This window comes from Lytechinus variegatus, chromosome 5, assembly GCF_018143015.1.
Source record: "Lytechinus variegatus isolate NC3 chromosome 5, Lvar_3.0, whole genome shotgun sequence".
Taxonomy (NCBI): Eukaryota; Metazoa; Echinodermata; class Echinoidea; order Temnopleuroida; family Toxopneustidae; genus Lytechinus; species Lytechinus variegatus.
Genome location: NC_054744.1, coordinates 42,800,457 through 42,825,323, shown reverse-complemented (window position 1 = coordinate 42,825,323; position 24,867 = coordinate 42,800,457). Strand labels below are relative to the sequence as shown.

The window sequence follows — 24,867 nt, the reverse complement described above, 5'->3', positions numbered from 1 at the left end:
TTACTTTTATATACATGTATATATCCCATCATAACAAAACATAACATTCATGTATCTGATACAATTTGTGTGCTACATGCAATTTCTAGACCCATTCCGAAACGCATTTTCATATAAAAATGCCATTTCATAACACATAATTTGCCAAGTAGATGTACCAAGACCTAATCTATTTGGGAAATTGGTTTTTCATGGACATATGGATAAGGTGATTTATTAGAATCCAATTTACATTTGATTATAATGCACCAAGTGTATTTGATATCCTTCATGTATATATTGTACATGTACAAACTGGCATTTAGCCAATGTTAAGTAATGGAATGTAGTACACACATGTATCATGACTGCTTGAATGGTTTGGGTAAAAAAGAATTCTTGAAAACTGAAATATTAAATGCCAGTGGGGTGATATTCTTATTTCAAAATTTTGAAAAATAATATTTTAAAGTCAATATCAGGAATGTGACATCCTACATTGTACATGTATCTATATGTAAATCCAAACAAAGATACCGTCTACACGTACATTGTACATGTAGTTTAAAGTATTTTTCTTTTTAAAGTTTGGCTGACATGAAAAACAGTTCAATAGCATTTTTTTTTCAAAAACAAAATTACACACCCTGTTGCTTTTGAAAAAAAAAGTCTACTAATGACAAAGCCATGCTGAGGAAAAAGATAAACAAATGGAAATAGTTTTTTTTTAATAAAATAAGGATTTCATTTCATCCAAACTTCACATTTGACCGTATGAAACATGCTAATGTAGAGAGGCAGTCTCCTCCATAAATACTATTCTGAATCTAAAAGCAGGGATTCACTCTCATTTAGGCTTCAAACTTTGAAGCAGACCTGTACAATGACATTTTGTAGTTCAACAATCATTTCAAATCAGAATTCAATTACTTGGTGGCATGCAGGCATACATGAATGTATACAATGTGTTAATGGGTTTTTGCCAGACATATTTAATGAAGGTCATTTTCCTAATTCAATCAACCAATTGGCAACAAACAATAACCTGTACCTGTACCATACATTATCAAATTATAATAATCAACAGTCAGAATGAACAATGTTTTCAGCACTCATTTCTTTGTAACTCACTTTACAGAGTATCTGTACCTACATGTACTTGTACTGTATACAAAATATAAAATGAAATTGAATAAGTCCTTTGGTTATACTGTATTCATAATTGGTGAAAATGAAGAGAATTATCCATCAGAGTTCAAAAGGGAGATTTATTTTCATGAAACTATAAAGCAATACCGGCCGAGTGGTTCTTTAATACACAACTACTGTGGGTATTAAGTACATGTCATTTAAAATGATTCATCCTTGTACATCCTTCATTGTCTTTTAATCTATTTCTTATTCATTTATTATATCATTGATATTTTCATTAATTTCTTTACAATTTTATTTCAACAACAAATTCATTTCTATCTATCTATCTATCTATCTACTGTATCTATCTATCTACATGTATCTATCTATCTATCTATCTACATGTATCTATCTATCTTTTTTTTTGGGGGGGGGTCATATTTTCTATCTATACATACATGTATATATATTTTTTTGGGGGTGGGGGTCATATTCAGGTTATTACTCATTGACTGTACTCCTCAGTGTACAGAAAAAAAGCACCTTGAATCCCACTGAAATCTAAAAATTACCACTTTTAATTTGATTTAAGAGGTCTGCAAGTAATCAACACTTCAGGCTTGGATTACAAACTATTAAGCAGTGGATGGCAGTTCCAAATAGATAGGAAATCACCAAATTCATGACAGTATAATCCCCAAACTCAATGTCTGGATTAGGGAAATACATTCTTGGAAGAATTCCAGGGGTTATGTTTATCATTTTCACTGCAGAACTTTTAACATGAAGAACAAGAAGTAGATTTGCTCTACAGCTTTACAAGTCTGCATTACACATTGTGCAAGGGCATATTACACTTTTGCTTTTATAGCGATTTCCATTTTCCCAGACTGAAGGTTTTAGGGGGAGGGAGGTTGGCACTAAAAGAGAAAGACAATTTCTTTCAACCAGCACAGGTACTACAATGTATTATTTTCAATGTACTGATACTGTTGGATACACGTAAGTAAAGATGCATGTATTTACGCAAATGGCAATCATGATGCAGTATAAAGCTTTTAAAGGACAAGTCCACCCCAACAAAAACTTCAACAAGCACAATGCTGAAGATTTCATCAAACTCGGATGTAAAATAAGTTATGACATATCAAAGTTTCGCTTATTTTTAACAAAATAGTTATATGAACGAGCCAGTTACATCCAAATGAGAGAGTTGATGGTGGCACTCACTCACTATTTCTTTTGTTTTTTATTGTTTGAATTATACAATATTTCAATTTTTACGAATTTGACGATTGGGACCTCCTTGCCTGAAGCACAAAATGTTAAAATAATGGAATTCCACGTGTTCAGGGAGGAATGAAACTTCATTTCACATGGCAATGACGAGAAAATAAAAATATTTCATATTTCAAACAATAAAAAACAAAAGAAATAGTGAGTGAATGACATCTTCGACTCTCTCATTTGGATGTGGCTGGCTCGTTCATAACTGTTTTTGTGAAATGAAGCGAAACTTTGAAATGTCATAACTTTCTAATTTTTCATCCGATTTTGATGAAATTTTCAATGTTATGCTTGTTGAATTTTTCTCTTTTTATTCAAATCAAGATTTGTTGGGGTGGACTTGTCCTTTAAGAAAGAAAATATAACCACTTGTTACACATGTGAACAAGAAAAAAATAATACAGAAACTCTTGACAGGATGTCCCATATTAAAACAAAGATAGAAAGAAGCTTTATAAAGTATTAAATAAATTCCTGATATACATGTACAATACAACCCCTCTACCTGATATTGGTGATGTTCAATGGAAAGAGCTATTCAAGTTGAGTTCTTATCATAAAAAAGAGAACCTTTTAATAATGCCACTTGGAAGTGACTCGATAATACTGGTAAAAGTCCAAAAGTAAAGTGTTGTAGAAAATTTCTGATTAATTTCATGGAAGCCTACGAGGTAAAATGACAGGGATTACTATAGATTACATGCATTAAAGGATGCTAATCTAAACCATCAATTGTCCTTCCAATCTTTATAGCTCTAAATATTTTTCCCAGGGTACATTAAAAAAAAACCCATGAAAATTGATCCACACACTTGGTAAACATAAGCTCAATGTGTTAAGCTCCAGTGAACCGAGTGGCATCATTTGGAAATATCCCAGTTCTGTCAAAGCCCTGGGGAGCATTCCATGGAAAAAAGAGTGTGAATTTCAGTGATAATTTCAATGTAAGCTACTGAAATCCTTGCATCTGAATGGCTCAGAGCAAATTCATCAGTGAAAATCACTGAAAAGATGCTTCATAAAAGTAACCCCTAATTGTCTAATGTACATGTACATAAAGTATTCAAATGAAATAATATAACTGAACTGGCCATCTTTTTTATAAAGCTTTAAGAAATCAGTATCTGTCATCAATATAGCATGCAAAAGGAATACTTTGAGAGTATTTTGTAACAAAGGGAAAAAATACCAAGATTCATAATGGGGGCCTTTTCTTTTCCTTTTGTTCAACGGAAGTTTAGGGATCCCTTCTAAAAGTACAACTTAAAAAGACATCTTTCATTTTAAAGAGAAGCTGAGTGAATTTAATACGCAAACTGATTAACAATACATGACATTCAAAAGACAAACCATTTGTTTAATTCAGCCACATACCTGGAAGATACATCCAATACACATTAAAAAGGGTCTCCAAAATGCATGTATGCCTTATACCCCTTTCATAAACCCAATTACTATGAATTAGGCGGCTAATAGCAGCATAATTTGGTCGTAAAATTGGAGGAGGACAAGAGTTATCCGCATTTCTCTGATGCTGCTATTATCCGCATAATAGCGCCTTGAGCATCTCTTAGAGATGGATATGTTGCGCTTTATAAATATTGTTATTATTATCGGGATAAGATTTTGAGTTTATGAACGCATTTCCAAATAATGCGGATAATTGCCATGGTGCGGTCACAAGGTCACCCTTTTCCAACACAACCGCATCGGAGGGGGCGTGTCCAGTTATCATGGCGATTATCCGCCTTTTTCAGGACGGGCGCTCGTAAAAATAATGCGGCATATTTTCGGAGTTTATGAACGCAATTTTTATTGAATTATCTGCATTACTCTTAGGCGGCTAATTGGAGGATAGGTTTATGAAAAGGGTATTAGTTTTCTGCTCTATTAGAACAGGCATGTTTACATTCAACCAAATTTTGTGTGGACAATTGGAAGAACAAATCTTCACGTTGAGTGTGTTCACTAAGCACATCCACATCACTACGCATCAATTCATAAAATACATGGAGGTAGAAACGCCCCCAAAATGAAAAAAACAAAAACACTTTAGCTGATGCGAATCATGCATGTCGAAATGATCATTGAAATGAAGATGAACAAAATAAATGTTGTAGTCTCTTCACAAGCAATCTCTGCAAAATGAAGGTCAGGCACGATAAATTATAAACAAAATATTTTGTTTCAGTTGGGTACTGTGAAGTTTAAACTTTAACCTCAAGAAGTTTACCTTCCCTTTAAATATCTCTATAAAATGAAGGTGAAAAACTTGAGGTTGAAAAGATAAACATACCTGAGTTTTCTAGGTTGACCATTGTACAGGAGTCAATGAGATCCTTCTCGACGAATGCACGGAAGTCTGCAGGGAACACCAGTAGATCAGGCAAGATGAAGGTGAATCTTGGTGTGTCTACAAGTTGATAGTTGTGGCTCTCTTCGTCATCTTTCACCCTCTGACGACTGGTTATCACCAGTCTGGAGTTGGCTGCTGAAAGACCTCTTGTCAGTCTCTTGGTACCTGGTGGAAGGAATGGAAGAAATAATGTCTATGTTCACAAGGTTTAGAATAGACCAGTTCGTAGTTACTTCATGGACAATTTTGGTCAAATGACCTTTCATTTCTTTCATTATGATAGGCAGATTTCAAAGCAAGATATTATGTAAGCTTGCCCTACATAGCAGGATGAAGAAATTGAATAGACCAGGTGACTAGAATAGCACACCAGTGAACACTTTATGAAGGTATTTGTTGCATTCCTACTTTGAATGCATAAGCATGTTGCACAATGTACTTGGCAAACTGTGAAATACCAGTCGTTCGTGGACGCATTGTTGCTTTATTTGTGGATGTAAATGAATACCACTATTCAAACGAATATACGAATAATCAAAACATCAAAGTTGATGCTTATCTCATTAGATTTTAAACCACCATGTCAGTTTAGTACAAATGACCTTCCTCTGATCATGCGTAGAATCTTTTGATCATGTGCAGAAAGGAACTACGAACTGGCTTATTAGAAAGCCCGATGAAGGGAAAGTTCAAGGTGCCTCCCTTTGTCATCAATCATACCTGGTGCCTGACTACTGATTGTCTTTGTACCTTATAATGCTTGTTGCCTGCATGTATAACAGTGCAGTCTAATCCAGTTAAGGTCATGGGCAATTTGTGACATGAATAGGTCATTCCCTGTACATGGTGGCTAAATACACATACATGTACCTTTAATACAAACAAGTATAAAGTGTCAAAATCTAGTTAACAGAGGGCAGACACACACTGCATTTAATATTTGCAGGCTACATTTGAGTTTGTCTAGCCAGTCCAACAATAAAGGATACGAGAGTTCTTTTTTTTTAGACAGATAAACATTGATTCCATCCAGAATTCAAACAATGCAAGTGACCTCATTAACTAAAAGAAAAAAAACCAGGTGACTAAAAACAAAGAGAAAAGGAACTTACCCGGTGACTTTGGAGGATCTCTCAGCTGAGGATGCTGCAAGGCATTTGGAGATGAGGAACCCCCATTATGTGAAATGGAATCATCTCCTCTCCCATTTATTTTTGGGGAGGCCCTGTTGGGAACAGGCTGTGTCATTTGCCCATTTGGGGGAGAATTTCTCTTAGGAGAACCTTTCTGTGGAGGATTTCTCTGGGGCGAGCTGGGCTTCTGGGCGGGCTTTGGGCTGGTCTTCGGGGGAATTTGGTTTGAAGGGTTTTCTTTGGGAGAGATTTTCTTTGGAGCTGCCTGTCTTTGAGCAGACAGCCGTCTCTGGCCTTGGAGTTCTTGGAAGTCTCTTACTGCAGCATCAAAATTCCAATTTGTACCTTTATTTGTAAGAAAAAAGGGTTTGAATAAAGAGGAAATGGCACATGAACAAAAAATAATTATGAATTACAAAGGAAACTAAGTCTGTGAAGGCACAAAACAGACTCTCTTCATGAACTTTATATGAACTTCATGTCCATGACCTCGATTTCTACCACAGCACTGCGTCTTTAGAAAAGCATCCACCTAACCAATAACGAACAATACCTCCATTTCCCCTCTAAACAACTCGGCAAATGAGCCAACAACACACTTCAAAATTTCTAATCTCCATTTCAATGCCAAAAGAATTCTGGCTTCATTACCTGCTGCACCCTTTATCAAATAAAACCATAATAGAGAGTACTGGACGAGACATTCCTCATACCTAATTAAGTGCACATGTACAGTACATCTGTCTCTCTGCTGCACAGATTTGGCAGTACAACAAGCAAAGTGCATTTAAATATCTACATGTACATATAAATAAAACTACTTTATAAATTCAAGATTTACATACATGTACAGGAATGCATCTTACCTTCTAGAAGATCATGAGCAAATCCAAGATCAAGTTGGGTCATCTTCATGAACCGAGATAACATCACATGTTTATCCCTCTCCTCCATTTCTATGACGTATCCTACACAGGGCAGGTCAGGGCAAGGAGAATCAGTGTTTGAGGATATCTTTTGGGCAATTCTCCAAGGTACCCTTAATCATATCCCACTGGATTTTACTTTGTGACTTTCAGCAATAACGGCATTCAAGATTTATGAAGGGTACTACAAGTAGGTCGAGATTGTAGAGTAATGAAGTGCTGATTCACCCTCCTCAGACACTGGTGAAATCCGATCCAAAATCCTGGAAGGGTGTTCGCCGGCATGTGCAGTCGTCGAGCGTCTGATGCGATAATGAGCTTCCGTCTTCACATGTGACACGCTTTTGTTTTTAGACCATGCTCTAGCTGCAGGTCACTTGGGTTTGAACATGTAGCTGTACTATCGATATTCAAAATCAGTGAACTTCCTTTTCTGTGAAGTAACAAGGTTGTGGCATTGTCGTTATCAGGTTTGCTGCCTTGCTTTATGGATGTAGCATCTGATCTCATTGGGGTCAGTGATTACGTCAGGAGAAAATCGCCACTTTGACCTGTGCACAGATAAGAGTGAAAGAGAGAGAGAATGAGATACAGTATAAAGAGATAGGTAGATAGAGAGTGAGATAGAGAGGCAGAAGAAAAGGAGAGAGAGACAGGGGATCAAAGAGAAATGTTAAGTCAGTTAGATTGACCAAAGAATAATGCATTTAATGCCTGTCTGTCGACTCTGCAAAGACTTGAAAACAAACTTCCAACATCATAAAACGTTAAAACAGCAGTCCTCAGCATTAATACACCTGGGTCATTACAAACCATAATATGCAAGATTATATGTCCCATTCATATTTCAATTTGTCTAATTCAAATCTTGACATACATGGAGCAGTGTAGGCTTGTATCAACAGCGATGTCGTATTATCCAATGTATAGAGTAGCAGGGCAGCAAAAAAATGCTTTCTTCAATTAAGTTAATTTAATCAGAGTGGGAGTTCATGCAAGGCTTTTCTTCTGATGTAAATGTCAATAAAGTCACTCTGCATCGGATATACACAGCTCAGCCGTTCATGCATGCATTGCATTGTGCCAAAGTAAAGTTCAAAACCTCTTCATAAAGAAGAAATGAAAAACAACAGCAAAAGTAGGATGCAGATATCCAAGCAAGCAAAAGAAGAACACTCCATGTACCTGATGAAGGAGGACAATTTGTGAAATAGCCAACCAACTTTCAGTATGAAGGGCCTACATGTTGAGGTCTGTAAAAAGCATTTTAACAAGGAAGAGATTAGGAAATGAATACTTCTTGCAGTAAATTACTCATACAGTAGTTCTTTATTTTGACCGGGAATGATACATTTATATTTTAGGTGAAACAGGGTTCAAAAGTTCTTGTGACAGTTTCACATTAAATCTGTTTGTACATGTACATGTATGTAAATTATGCACAACCTGACACATGACTGGTGCCCCATTCTTATGCTACATGTATACGGTATAAGTTTACACAAATATTTATATTATTTCTACAAACTGAATGTCCTTTAAACTTATTTTTCATTTAATTCTGACATAAATCTGTATTCACATGCTTGATGTTAACTAGAATATTGCACTTCATTGGCATTCAATGGGAATAAAAAAAGATTCTGATTTGGCACCGGGTTACATGAACAAGTCACTAGTTTTGTGTTGTGTAGTGCAGACTCATGGTGCAGAGCATAAACAGCTTTGATAATTTTCAAATAATGGCTCAAAAGTTTGATGAAAGGTAGAGAACAGAGTGGACAGAAACAATTGTGTCACAAAATACAGAGAAATGATAGCTATACTCCCTCCACATCAGCAACATACAATGTACATTCATGTACCTCACTCTGCACACAACAGGACTCAGAGATCTATAGCAATCAATCACAGTATTCCAATGCCTACTACATGTACATGCACTTATTTTTAAAGGTCAAGTCCACCCTAGAAAAATGTTGATTTGAATAAATGAGAAAAATCAAACTAGCATAACTCCAAAAATTTCATCAAAATTGGATGCAAAGTATGAAAGTTATGGCATTAAACGTTTCACTTATTTTCAATTCAATTCAAATTGAATTGAATTAAATTGCTCATTTTCACAAAACAGTGATATGCACAACTCAGTGACATGCACATGAGACAGTTGATGATGTCCATCACTCACTATTCATTTTTTACAGATTTGACAATGAGGACCAACTTGACTGAACCATGTAGTATTAAACAATGCTAAATTCCATATGTTCAGGGAGGAATTAATCTGTTTCACTTGTCAATGAGAAATTAGAATATTTCATATAATAAAATAGAAAAGAAATAGTGAGCGATGACATCATCAGTCTCCTCATTTGCATAGCAACCAGGATGTGCATATACACTGTACACATACTGTTTTGTGAAATTAAGCAAAACTTTATAACTTTCTTATTTTACATCTGTTTTTGATGAAATTTTCAGTGTTATGCTTGTTGGATTTTTCTCTTTTATTCAAATCGACTTTTTGTTGGGTGGACTTGTCCTTTAACCAACAATGCTTTTCCCCCCAACATTTCTACCTGTTACATTTCTGTATATTATGGGGTCCAAATCCGTTATCTAATGAGGCCTTCAGAATTCAGATCTACTGTATGGAAATTAATGAACTTTGTAGTTTGTACATGTATGTACAATGATTCTAATCTAGAATAAAATTCTAATCTAGAATAAAATTCTGAACCTTCTCCTCCTTTTGCAAATTAACATACCTAATGCAGACTTACATTAGTACGTACATGTACATGTACATTTAGGCCAACAGGTGTATGTGTACATTTACAATATAAATGAATAATAAGACCCAGGTTACAAATTTCAATCCATACAAAATACAGTACAGTGTAGGTACATACTTACACTGTGTCATCAAATTTGAAGAGTCAAAATTCATGTTCCTCACCTTCATACAGACGTGTACGCAAATACATGTATTACTCAGACACATTCTCAAAAAACAGTACATACCAATAAAATGGACTTCAACCATGGCTTTAATACTGACTGACATGTTACAGTGGATAATTGCTGTTTGATGACATTCCTCTTGCAGTGTTGGAATCTTGAGCAATTGAATTTATTGTCAATAGAGACAACAGCAAAATATATATAAACAGAAAACAGCAACTCTGATCCAAAATGAGGAACTCTCAGAGAGCTGAAGGCATGCAAACATTTCACGCACAATAGAAAAATGAATATTCTCACACTTGGTCGAGTCGAAGGAATTATTCTTTTTCATCATGACCGCAAGAATTTTACATCATACAATAGACAGTCAGGGCATGGTTCAATGGTTGAGTGTAAAAAGGAAAGATGCATAAAATGTTGGGATGGATTTTTTCTCATACATGTACATGTACACTGTAAATTATACAAGGCATGGTTCAATGTTGACGTGTAGTACAAAAGTACGATTCAATCATTCAACCGAAAATTGCAAAGGAATTGCAAAGTTGAATTCAAACATGTACAAAATTACTACATGTAAGAGTTCTTTATAGGAAACACATCAAGATGCCATTTCCTATGATTCAGAAACTTTTAATATGAAACTTATGGAGCGATGACGTACCCGTTGGGTATTTCTACAATATTCAAACAATGGACACTGAACAAAATCAACATGTTACAAAATCTTGTAAGCTACTTTAATAAAGCAATATTTAAAGAGCTCTTTAATTATCTACATGTACAGTACATTCAAGAAGAGGGAGAGCGTTGCCTAATAATATCATTTCATTCATTGAAAAAAAAGGATAACTATAAATGAAGTGTTCAATTATTTTCATTGAATGCACAAATATCAAATGATTTAATCATATACATGAAAGTACATGTAGGCCTATGAATCAGTTACACGTACATGTACTCAAAATGTAAAGTATTTTTCAACCCCCCAAAAAAACTTTCATGAGAGTTCTTTTTCGTTTGATTCCATGTCACCTCTGACGGACTGCACAAGTTTGCATATTTGTACCCATTTCCTTATTTCCAAAATGTGAGACCTTTGAGAGAGGGAGACAGAGAGAAAGAGACAGACAGATGAGTGAAAGAGAGCAAGAAAAGGAGAAAAAATGATGAGAGGGAGAGCATACACAACCAACTGTTGTTGAATATAAAGTAATATTGTCTGAAATTGTCATTTGTAAGCCCATACCATGTGACCTATATAAGTCAACAAGCTACCATCAAACTTCATAACTATTGTAGTTCAAGGGCGTTCACCATAATGCAGTACATGTACATGCCCTTCACCCAACCAATGGGCAATATACATAGAAAGAAGTGATTTATATAATTTTCAGTACAAATGACAGTGTGCAGGCCTACATTACATGTACATGTGTACATGTCCATTGAATAGCTTTATTTCTGGATTTTTTTGCATAGTAGAGGATAAAAATCCTGTCAAAACTTAGTCTCATTAATATAATTCTTCCATGCTAATTTCACAAAAACTGATGACTTTAAAAGGCCCTTCAAAAATGATGCATGTTTCAAAGTTTATGATCAGTAGCAATAGTGCTTTAGCACGGCTACACACTAATTAAACCCTATTTTTCTACTGGTCAAACCTGTTCATTTCGGACTGGTAGCCCAGTTTGTAAATTTTCTACTGGACTGAACCTACATGTAAGATTTACTGGTCCCCCAAAATGAATAATAAAACGGATAAGACTTGAGTTTTTTTGCAGTATTTTACTGCTTTTATTGCCCCCCCCCCCATAAAAATATGTGCAACAGTACACACAAACTACATAATTCATGAGAGCCATGATTTCTCAATTTTGGATCGAGAGCCAGTTTTTAAGATGCCAGAGCCATTTTTATAATTTACAAAAGAGGAGAAAATTTCATTTGCATCAGTTTGATATATTTTTTACTGGTCATGTTGGACCACTACATACATGTAAATCTGGCTATTTCTTAAAAGTTACTGGACCGACAGCAATTTTTACTGGTCTGGGACCGTTGGAACAGTGCCAGAGTTGCGTGCTGGCTTTTTAGATATCAAATGAAAATTAATTATGTTAGATCCAAAATATAGATGTTTGTTTGAGCAAAACTTGTAAAGAAATGGCTACAATACATCATGTAGACACTACTATTAAAGTTAAAACAAATTTGAGTCTGGTACATGTGCATGGTACATGAATCATGCAAATAAAAGTGTGATCAGTCTGTACATACATATTGAGCTGATTGTGACTGTTGATGATTCAAAGTCATCAAAATGGAGCTATCGAATAGTGAATGTTTTCTAGGAATTGGACATTATGAAACCACTTTTAATCCGGTTCATGCCATTATTGCTTCCACTACTCATTATGACCTTTAAAAGCTTTGATAATTTATCTAGAGGTGATCTGTTTTATCTTTGTTTTTTTTAAGTCTAGTTTATGGTCAGTTATTTGTTATTGTTTACTAATTAGATAGAGCTCTGCCTACATGCCATGAAACATCCACAATAAGCACCCAATATCAAAATGCCATCATCATTTTTCATATTGTCGTTATTATTTGAATATCCATTGATGCATATAAATTTTACTAAAACTAAAATACTTGTTGTGTGAAAGGTGGGCTTTATTTCTTCAATATGATGTTAAAATTTCTTAAGTAAAAAAAATCACATTGATTACTTGATATTTGGTAATCAATGTTATTTTTTACTTTAGACATTTTAACATCAAATTGAAGCAATGAAACCCACCTTTCACACAAGTATTTTAGTTTTAATAGTAAGAACTGCATGCGACAATGGATATTCAAATATTTGAAAAATAATACTGTAGATGTTTCAAGGCAGAGCTCTGTTTAATCAGTAAACGATAACAAATCTCTTCATACATGTATGATACTGTAAAGAAAAACTGACCATAAGGACCCAAGTTCATAGTTCATACATGTAGTAACAGTGATAACAGTAACTTTACAGTTTTCACAAAATTACTCATTTAATGTTAAAGATGATCATTTGCTACACTTCTGTATAAAGGTATTTTTAATGTACAAAGGATATTGTGGTCCAATAATTCATACCGGTAATCAGATCTTTAATTCTTTACCAATTGTTAGACAGTCTTTGACAGTACCAGACATTATTATTTTTTTTTTTTTTTGGGGGGGATAAGACATTTCAAGTTAAACAGCTGTATGATCAGAAACTAAAAATGAAAGCCCCATTAGATAAGTTTTCATGAGCAAAATTCTATACTGATAGTGAGGTACCATAGACCCTTCCAGGACAATTTAAATACAAAATATCCACTGTACCTTGGAACATGGGTTAAGGCGACTGCACACCTTGTGAATGGTCCATGATCAAATTTTGTAACAATCGCATTTTGCTTATTTTCTGGAAATTTGAGTGAAAAGTACCTTTTTATTACAGGTCAGATTAGCTGAAAGAATACAAGCCTTTCTTTTGGAGTAAAGGCAGAATAAGTTAAAAATGGTAGCCAATCTACGCTATGACGTCATTACAACTTGATATTGAATTTGCTTTATGTATTCTAATAAGGATTATATAGCATAGTCAATAATACAGGTATTCGTACGGTGATTTAGAACATTACACAGTTAAAGCCTGTGTATAGCTTTGGTAAAGGGTCAATAATGTGATTGATAAACGAATATAATCTAATATGACAGTCTTACTGAAGCGTAGAGACCGTTAGATATTTTTCCAACTGCACTTCTCTGAGAAAATTTCAAATATTCAAATCTTGGATATATATAGCGCCCTCTCTCGGCGATGCTTGTTTTAAATTAAAAAAATGGGCATTCAAGCACTTATCTTATAAATTTAGTGATTAGATATCCAAAAGTTACAGACAAAGAACATACATGTATCTTGAAAGTTTCAGCCCATTCCATGATTTGGAATAGGATTTAATTGAAAGACAAAAACACACAGATATTTTAATTTGATCGGGTGACCCGATCAAGTTAAATTTCCATGTAAAATCGCAAAATTTATCCTGTAAAACACATTTTCATTTCATATCCTCCACATCATAACTGTTATAGGGCATATCCATTCATATTAGCTAGCAATGAATTGGAATAGTGATAGGTGCATTTTGGTGGATTTACCAAAACTATCCACAAGCTTTAAGATATTCCAAGGGTCAATCAAATTCTACTGTTTTATTCCAAAATCGGGCCGTAGACCAATCGTAAGGTATGCGGTTAAGACATATATATTAAGACCAAATTATTGATCAATTCAAGATGCAAATGAGGGCCTTTCTTTACTGAAAAATTAAGATCTCTCTTCAAGCGTTTAAGCGTGGGACGAAAAGGGCATTTTCTAGCAAAGCCAGTAGACAGTACACACAGAGTGAAGCAGAGATGCCAAGTTCAAAAAAATGTTATGCGTGAGATTTTCATGACTTGGCGTCTCTGCGCGCGCAGCCAGTACTTACACTTGTACGTACGTTGCGAAAAGGCGCGCGAGATATGGGCTTCATCATGATATCGATCCATACTACAAAACCATGCGATGCACGCACGCGATTCATCGTATCACGTACTAGCTGTGCGCTGACTGCACTCTCGATTCGTCTCGCGTGCATGCCCGGCTAGACGCGAAGGCGGTCGATCAGTCGTATAATCTAGCAAATAATGCTTCTTTTTCTCAATTTTTTCTGTCGGGTCCCGATGCGTGAGAAAAATGGGTGCTATGCGTGAGATCGTGAGACGCACCCTGAATGCGTGAGTCTCACGCACATTGCGTGAGACTTGGTAGCTCTGGTGAAGTCATAATGTTTTTGTTTGATTAGGACACCTTATGCCCATATTAACATTCCTTCTTATCTTTCAAAGTTCATCAAAGTCTGTCTTGGAACCTTGAGCAAATATTTACACACATGTACATTTATGTGCAAGTACATTTTTACAAACTTGGATGCCTCGAATTATGTTGCATGCCTGTCTTATTTGCAAGTTACCCTACACAGTTTCTATTTCTAGTCATGATTATACGAGGGTGAACTGTGCAGATGACAGAAACAAATGCTACCAAATTGCTTTAAAATTAAAGACAAGTGGTACGGACGTTGAAGATGGCAAATTCATACTAAATTTACTGGTCATTCAAAACACAAAATACAATGCACAGGTACAGGGTAATCATAGAATAAATTTGAAAATGAAAACCACTTGTAAAAAAATAAAATAAAAGGGTTTAATAAAGGGAAAGTCCACCCTCACATCCATTTGGTTAATACATGTATAATGAAAGCATAAAAAATAGAGATGTATACAATTTTCGATGGAGGTTTTAGGGAAAAAATCATCAAAGAAAAAGCAGGAATAAATCTTTGTTTTTTAGAATTGATTTTTGTGGCATCACATGTGTCATCTTCCCTACAATGTATAATAGAAATTCAATAAATTCTTTCTTTTTTCAATGTGTATGACTAAGAATTAATGAGTCTCATACATGTCCATGTATCTACATGTATGTTCAATGAAGAAAAATAGAATTTGTAAAACCAATCTGATTCAAGTGTTAGGGTGCTTGTTTTCACAAAAATATCACAGCCCCACATTTGACACTACACTACAAAATAATGTTGCCCACTAAATGTGTGTACAGAACATGTATGAACATTGAATGGAGATTTTGTTGGAAACTAAAAGATGTAGCATTAATCTCCAAAAGGAAATGCAGACTAATCCAAAGTGACACATTTCCAACCAACATGAAAATTAAAGGGGTAGCATTCCCTCAAAAGGTTGAACACCAGCAAAAGCTGAAAAATGCCTTTCATGGTGTCGTTGAGTTGTGATTTGTCTATGCATGTAGGAGCTGCTTAGAACGTGAGCACTGACAATAAATAATGAAGTACACCAAGGCCAATCCTGCATGGAGCTACATGTACAAGTTTGATCTCAGGCACAGGTCTTTGAACTAAGCATTTTATCTTCTTTGTTTTTTTTCATAGATGCTCAAGTAGAAATTATTTTAGAACCAATTTTTACAAGTGCTACATGTATAATAAAAACAAAAATCAACGCTTCCCCCGCCCCTTCTCAGCTCAGCATGACTGAAAAAGTGTACAAATTATGTGTATAGATTTAAAGGTATTTAAGAGAAACCCATGGTGTAAAGAATGATGAATGTCACAAAAACATGTTTTTTTTACGTAAGATAAAGTGGGCAACCACAAATGACAAACAAGTACATCCCTAGGCTGAAAAATGAGTCATTTCCCTGCCTTGCTAATTGAGTATCACCTAGTAGAAGGAAGGTCCCATTTCAGAGGTAATGGTTCCAAATATAACCTTTGATTCATGGTGTTACAAACAAAAGATTATCAAATACATGAAAAGAATAAACACTAGATGTATACAAAGACATGTATGTGAATGTAGATGTAAAAAAAAATACATAGCCAGCTTTCGTTTCTGAGAAATAGAGGACTGAACTTTACCTAATTTGTACACATTTTCAGTCATGCTAAGCTGGGAAGGGGGAAGGGGGGGGGGTGCCGGGAATCATTGATTTTGTTTTCATACAGTACATGTATGCCGCAATTGCACAAATTGGTTCTAGAATAATTTCTACTACAAGAGCTGTTGCTCTTGTTGCTCATTTAGATGGGTGTAATACACATGTAGCTCAATAACAACAATCATCAACAATTTGTATAAAACAATTTAATATTTTGTCAAAAGAGACATGAGTTGATCTGCACTCTGCACACCAATCAATTTTTTTTTAATAGCACACACTATTAACAACCCAGCACAAAATATTCTGCCCAAAGATGCACAGACAAACTAACAAAATCAATTCATATTTTTTTCAAAAGTATAAAAGATGAATTATCACACAATACATGTATATATGCCATATGCCTACTTTAGTACATGATGATTATGGTGTCTTTTGGCAGATAATGATCCTGCCCCATGTTTACAAAGTGTTCCTTCTGAGTCGAAAGAGAAAATACAAACATATCATTTGGTACATTTTTTTTTTATTTTATGGTCAAATTATTTACAAAATGGCAAAATTACGGTTTTGACTCAGCCCTAACCAGAAGTTTCACAAAATGAAAATGTCATTTAATACAGTTCAACAATAATAATATATAATTAAAATCTGGTTTGGATCCAAGTACAAAAAAAAGCTGGACACAAGACACCAGCTTTAGAAATACTCTCAACAATAGAGAATTTTGCCCAGAGTACAGCCAAGATCAATTAGATCACCTCCGAAAACCTTAAAACACCTTTCTTTCAAGCAACTATTTCCTTCAGAATACTACAATTGAAACAATTTCTAAACAATATCTACTATGTCATTGGATAATACTTCCTCACATACAATATACAATGTGTACATGTAGTGCCTACAGTACACCTGGAGACATATTTGTACGTTATGTATTTAAAGATACAGCTACATGTACATGTAATGAAGAATTAACATTCAATTCAAAAACTTATCGAGATCATCCTGAATGATAGTTAGGATAAGTCAGTCAGATTACCAACATGTACCAATATGATTATAAGAAAAGCACCAAGATGAAAACAAAATGATCTTTCAAATATGATCAAAAACTAAAAAAAATATATCTTGAGGGTTTAATATTGATTAAATAACGTGAAATACGTGTAAGAGTTTTTCATATAAACTTGTTTTATTTTGCAGGAAATTAATATTTTGTTTTCACCAATCGCATGAAGCGGAGGCCTGAGGGCCAAGTCTGATCACATATGACAATGTGATCAGATTTGCTATTTGTATGTGACAACTTTTCTTAATATTTTTCATGACTGTTTACATGTATTCATAAGTATTTTGTTTAATCTAGACACAAACAAGATGCAACATAGAGCAATGGTTCCTGAATCACAATGTTTTTAAAGGGATGAAAATTCAAATTGAATAAACACTACTTTTAATACAAATTTCTTTTGATCAATTTAGTAGTACTTTTTTCAAAATTATTCATTTTCACAATAATTACGAGTGACATTAAGAGAGAAATAACGAGCAGACCCTTGTAACCAGACCCTAGGGACAAAATATTTGAAAGCTCTAAACTCTAAAGGCAGACTTACTATTATCATTATTATTATTTTTTCAGAATTAGCTCTGATAGAGCTAATTTTGAAGTGTTGCATTGTAGTGCGGTGCATTGCAGCATGCTAATGCAACCCTTCCAGATAAGCCCCCCCCCCCATTCTTTCAAAGTGTTATTGAGATTAGAGTGGTGCGTTAAAGCAACCTCATGACTTTTTTTCGAGAAAACAGAGGGGGGTGCTATAAACAGCGCATTCATCTTCATCATATTGAAGCAGTTACATGTACTCTGGAACTGGAAGGAGAAAAAAAATTACCATCTGAGTGTGATTTTTCCATGGTCAGCACCCAATTTTCTGCTTACCCCCCTCCCCTCTTCAAATCCATTCTATAGCTTCTGCTACAAGATATTTGGCCATGCATTTTGATTTTTGAATTTGGTCAGTATTAAATAGGTGGATTGTGACACATCTAACCAACAATTTTTGGTACATTCCTTTAATTTTCTCTGCTGATATACATGATATGATGTTGTATTTGGTGTCAAAATAAAGCCTATGATGAGAGCAGTACCCTCATACCAAAGAAATTTTAAAAATATGTTGTTTCCACTGTATTATTAGTGATCAATTAGCGACATGTGAAGGGTAGAGGATAATCAGGAGGAGCAAATTCTCCTAGGAATTAAAAAATGGCAAGTTTAAAGTTGTTGGGTACTTCTAAAGCATACAGGTGTACACCCTATAGATGCCATTTTAAAATTCAAGTGAATCCTCAGTTAATTTCCTATCAGAAAATGTATACTTTTATGTACATGTACATGGGTGAAGTATGTCAAAGGCACAGCTAGAACTAAATGAAAAAAGGGCACATTTTTCACGTCGCAAACACACACCACACAAAACCGGCCCAACTCAAAACACATGGTCTTTCAAAAAAAATTCTTCACTAATTTCATACTTTAATTCATCATTAACATGTAATAATTAATCTGAAATATTACATACAAATCAGGTTTTTTTACACAACACAACACTTCAAGATATTTAAGGCTAAGCCCTCCAAGAAGCTTAACTTTTAATCTTCAGACAGTCTTAAAGTTTAACTTGAACACCTCTGCTTTTTAATACCTGGAGTCAATTTGGCAAACTCAGTCATAACCATACAATACGGGCTAACTCTACTTTTAATCAGACTACAAATTTTGCCTCCATTTTTAATTATAAAAAAACAGAACTTTGAAAAAATCATTCAAGGCAAGACTCGAATCTGTGTTGCGTCAATGATCTTGACTGCAGAAAATCACGATTGAAAAAAAATGATAGTGCATAGACGGTATCACTTTAGTTTAATTTTTGCACCATACCAGATATGATTATTTACGAGTTTAGCCAGAGCTGAGCTGCATGAGGTGCAGTCTGATGGCGATGCGTGATTGCGTATGGCATTGGCTGCTGCCTGTACTACAGTGTTGGAACTTTAGACTCTACCAAAAGTTATTGTTATTCTGATTGAATATCTTTTTTTATCTATGAGACATAGATTTCTAATCTGACTAAAATAAACCTTATCATGTACTGTGTCTGCCGAATGGACACCAATATAGCTTGTCTTAACTCCTCTGGTCTGGCTACTTCATTTCATTCGCTTTTTTTCTGACACACAAACATGATTTAATCTATGCAGTGGGCGCATCATAAAAATCGCACGCGCTGGGAATTGGAATGGACTATCCGATTAGGCTACCATCAGTTTCAGGACGCAAGAAGTCAATCCGCCCAACTTCACTCGTCGTTCTTTTAATAACTGCTCAAAAACAACACATCAACAAACAAAACACAGCTGCACGTCAACCATCTGATATCACGGACAAATAGGATGATAAAAGAAAAGCTACACAAATAACTGCAAGATATAACAAGAAAAAGAACATACCAGCAACTTTCTGCCTTTCACCAACCGAGTGCAAAGTTGTTGGCTTCTTTCGGATATCAATTCGTGTCATGGATGCCAGATAGGTGGTACAGGTGCGCACCCGGTATACTAACTAGAACCGGTATAAACGGGGATACGAAGCACACGAAGAAGGATGAGGGCTCCCTAGGGTGGGGCTGATTCTAGAGGTCATATACATCCTTTCCATGATTATAAATGTGCAGTCCCATTTTAATGTCTGAATCCAAAAAAATTCTACGTAATCATTGTTCTTTAGTAAACATGGCTTAAACTGTCCAGTTTTCAGGTCGGGAATGCAGCTAGTGCTTCGGACTTGCATACTTTGACTGGTGAGATATATGCACTAGCGGTTTACGATTACATACAAGCCATGTACATGGAGACCCAGTCCTGTCCCCTGCATTCCGCTCATAACTTTTGGTGTTCAACTTTAAATAGATTACCCAAGAAAAGTTTTTAACACTTAAGAGAGTTTCATATCTTTTTATTTTCATAATCATTATTCATGTTATCTATTACTAGAAAACTATTTTTTTTTTACCTTTCGTTAGATTTATAATTTGTTTTTAATTTGAGGTAAAATGTAAATAATGATCTAAATCTTTTGTAAAGGCCAATAAAGTGAATTTTACTCGAGCATCCCTAAACCCTGGGGAACGTTTCATGAAAGTGATTTGTCTGACAAGTCCTGTTTTATCCGACAGTTAAACCCTAGCAACAGGGCTTCTCTGTCAATCAAAATCAAGGAAAGTTGTCAGATCTGACAAATTGTCGGACAAAAAAAAGCCGATCAAAATGAATTTTCATGTGATATCATTAATTCTCTCATTTACCATTTTTACAACCAATGGTGTGCATGTCACTGTTTTGTGAATATAAATGATTTTAAGCCATAGATTTATTTCACAACTTATTTTGATTAAATTTCAGTGTAAGAAATGTTTTAATTTTCCTTTCTCAATTGAATTGATAGACTATTTCCTCATTTGTGACCCTTTCTTTTACTTCTCTTAGTTCTTAATTTCTTCTATGTTTTGCTCTATTCTAAGCACCTTGAGCATTTTAATCAAAATGTAAAAGACGCTATATAAATCTATGTATTGTTATTATTATTTTATTACTTAATTCAAAATCTCTGGGTGTAAAATTGACCTTTGATAATCTAAGACATCATCATTGGAATCCGGGTGTAATTTCCAATGTGACACTTACAAACATGACAGCATAGATTATGAACAAAAACTGCAAAATATGGGTCCATCCACAAGTTTCGTATGTGTCAATTTTGAATGGATCCCTTGACCTCTAAATGTGCACAGTAAAAAGCAATTTACATTTTTTACAAAGCTGCTTACTACATGAAGTTTACAGTATTATTACTTGATGAGATAATTCCTCTTGCAGCTCCAAAAAGCTAAACTGTAATGAACTTTGCAATATGTCGGGAAAGATGCGTGTCATAGTGAAGATCTTTACAATAAAAGGAGAGTGCGATGCAGGGTGACCACATTTCACAAAATGAAATACGGGACAATCGACAAAAAAGATCAACAAAGAAGGCTACACAGTGTTACACCTGTGAACAATTATAAAGAATTGGAAGGGATCGAGGCCGTGAACGAAAGAATGAAGGAGAGAAAGAAAAGACGAAAGAAAAGAGATGAATTGAGAAGAAGAAAGAAAAAATTAAGGGGAAAATGAAGGAAAAATAAAAAAAAAGAATATAAAGAAAATTAGAATAAAAGGACGAAAGAAAGAATAAAAGAGAGAAAAAAGTTTCCGTCATTCTTTGAATTGAATAAAGAAAGAAAGGAATGGAAGAAAAATACATGTGTTAAGACAAAATAAAGGAGAGAAAGAAAAAAATAAGAAAAAGGAGGAGGAAAGAAAAAATGATGGAAAGAAAATTGTTTCCTTCATTCTTTAAAAGAAAGAAACAAACAAAGAAAGAAGGAAAACAGTAAGGGAGGAGGGAAGGAAGGAATTAAGGGAGGGGGAGAAAGAGTAAGGGAAAGGATGAGAAGGAAAACTAAAATAAAGAATGAAAGAAAGGAGGAAAGAGAGGGAGGAAGAATGAAGTGAGGAGGGAGTCAAAACATAATGGAAGAACAGAAAGAATTATAAGAAAAAGGAGAGGAAGGGACGGGGAGATGAAAAAGTTTAAAGAAAGAAACAATGAAGGAAATAAAAAGGGTCACCGGAATCCGAACCCCCGCTCTATATACCGTCTGAGATATCGCAATCGCGCCTCCTAACCATATGTTTACACGTGAATATGAAGAACACATTTGCTCTTCACTAAGGATGATCCGAACCATGTCAATCCATCCTCAGAATGAAATAGACCAATCGTGGAGTTACACTGCAAAAACTCCGGTGTTGATTTAACACCAGCCCGGAATCACACCAGAGAAGTATTGAAACATCACCAGTTTGGAATCAAAGCGATGCTGTTTTAATGCTAATTGGTGTTGACTGTAATTATAAACACATATCTGGTGTTAGACCAAAACGAAACTGGTGTTGTTTAACACTTCCCTGGTATGGACATATATAGATTCCCGGCTGGTGTTAAATCAACACCAGAGTTTTGGCAGTGTAGAGGCAGACTAATGGCAACATCAGGTCAGAATAATCAATATATTTGATTTAATGTATTCTTTTCTTCTGCATTCATAGCATTCGCATAATATATTTTTCATTACACAACAAATAGCATTTTGATAAACAATTTTTTTGGCATGAATCACAGAGAAAAAAAATGGACTAATCAAATGAAATGTTATTCTAAGCAAATATGACCTACACTCAAATAAATGAAGTTCCTGCAGCAGAGTCTCGAGAACACCTGTAATCTTACCAGATAGCGTAATCTTATAGCAAATTGGTATTTGGTGTATATGGAACCTCACAAATTTCCTTCAATAAAACACCCTTTCCCCTTTTTAAACAGTACCTGTAAAATTGCAGAAAATTCCTGTTTTTTGAATTTACAGAAAGATTCTGATATCGCTTTTTGCAAAATCTTCTTTCTTTTTTTGCTGTAAAATCAGGTTATTTTTTAACCGTGTATTTAGCCTACAATCAAAGCTGCAGAGATCAAATCTGCATTGCAATATACATGCCGGTACTGTTAGATGACCAATAGATTGACTTATTTTAAAATCAGTTTGACTGACATAATATTTATAACACTATATTATTCAAATCCTACACCCGATACCGTATCTTCACATGATCCCTTTATGATTATTTTCTTTCGATTTTGTTATAAATATACAAGTATATATTCTGTTTTGATTCCATTCACTGAATTGTCGTCAATATCCTCATGCAGGTTCCGTATCGGTAATTAGATTTGCCTAGTAATAATACGTTGTGGTTTCCTCACTGTTGAAATGAGGAAAGAAATGTTACATTTATGAAAAATATATCATGTTGTATTATATAAAAGAAAAGGGAGAGGAAGGGAGGGGGAGAAGAAAAAAGTTTAAAGAAAGAAAGAATGAAGGAAATAAAAAGGGAAATTTGATAAAGAAGACGGGTAATAAAAGGAGGAAAGAAAGAAAAATGAACACAGAGAGAGAAGGGGTCAGATAGGAAATAAAGATAGAACAAAAACAGGCAAGCAGGAAGGATAGAAGGATGAAGAATGATAGAAAATAAAGAGGAATCTGAGAACCCATAATATAATTATACAAATTTCCCGCCGATTTTGTGATTATTTTGGCATGTTTGGTGGAGAGAATCTGCTCCGATCCTACATGCCTAGCTTGCCACACAGTGGCAGGAGGCCAGTTCGTTTGCGATGTATTGGATTAGCAAGAAAATCACCGCAGAACTTGCAAAAGTTTATTTCGATTTTATTGTTGTCTCTGCTTCGTCATCTGTTGGTTATTTTGAAAACTCGTCACTTTTAAATACATTTTGTTCAATATTCTGAAATACGGGACAATTAGGCGTCCCGGGGAGGGTTTGTCGGGACGCCGGGACAAAGAAGCAAAATACGGGACAATCCCGGGAAATACGGGACGTCTGGTCACCCTGGTGCGATGTGCAAGTAACATGGATACACCTTAAAGAGCAAGAACAGTTTGATTAAACAAGTGTTTGGAATTCAAAACTACCATGTTTCATTTATTGAATATTGAATAACTGTTTAACTATAAAGTTCATTTAGTAAACACGTCCTAAACATTGTTGTACACTGTTAGAAAAAATAGAAGAAGTTCCTGCAGCAGAGTCTCGAGAACACCTTGAATAAAACACCCTTTTCCCCCTTTTTAAACAGACCTGTTCTGTTAAATTGCAGAAAAATTCTTGTTTTATGAATTTACAGAATGATTATTACGCAATTCGGTAAGATTACAGGTGTTCTCGAGACTCTGCTGCAGGAACTTCTTTTACAGTGTACAACATTTAAAACAGTGTTCATATTGTCACAATATCTTGTTTCTCTTCCATCGATGCCCATTGATGCTGCATACAAAGTGTTGCTGAACCAGCTGGGCCATGGTGACGTACGCGTCTAAACTAGGATTATGAATATTCATTAATCTCAGCGTTGGCGCACGTTCATTGGAGAAAAGTTTTTGTTACGTCACGATCGAGCTTGCAGTCACCGTGCAGTCGCGTAGCAACCTGAACTTTCCAGCTTTACATGAGCTAAAAGCACCGTAGAAGCGAAAACGTTGATTGAAACTCTTCGATGCTTTTTTATCACGTTTGTGGTAACATTTGTAATTCTACCGCTCAACATCTGCTTGCATGAAATTCACAGTGAGCAGGTGAGTTATTCATATATTTTCAAGAAATCTGTAAAGCCTTTTGAAAATAACAGAAGAAACCGTTATTCTGTATGTTGCCTAAACATGTAGATAGTTAGTCCTACTCATATTTTCCACTCCTTATCTTTATATGACAAAAAACTATCTTTTATATACTTTCATTTCACGACAATTATCGCATGAAGAAATATATATTTTC

General features: G+C 34.9%; 1 protein-coding gene across 4 annotated transcripts in view; it reads right to left on the bottom strand.

Moving 5' to 3' along the window:
* LOC121416214 (OTU domain-containing protein 7B-like) overlaps positions 1–19,926 on the bottom strand; it is a 30,423-nt gene extending 10,497 nt beyond the window's left edge. The window contains exons 1-4 of one of the 4 annotated variants that reach the window (XM_041609714.1): positions 19,861–19,926; positions 6,756–7,366; positions 5,869–6,234; positions 4,697–4,921 (exon numbers count right to left, since the gene is read on the bottom strand). In XM_041609714.1, coding sequence (XP_041465648.1) covers positions 4,697–4,921; positions 5,869–6,234; positions 6,756–6,843 — 679 coding nt within the window. In that variant the 5' untranslated portion in view covers positions 6,844–7,366; positions 19,861–19,926. Of the gene's footprint in view, positions 1–4,696; positions 4,922–5,868; positions 6,235–6,755; positions 7,367–7,692; positions 7,717–8,000; positions 8,025–9,842; positions 9,947–19,860 lie in introns of those variants that run through there. The other 3 variants (XM_041609713.1, XM_041609716.1, XM_041609715.1) reach the window with 3 other exon arrangements.
* Between the last annotated feature and the right edge of the window lie 4,941 nt (positions 19,927–24,867).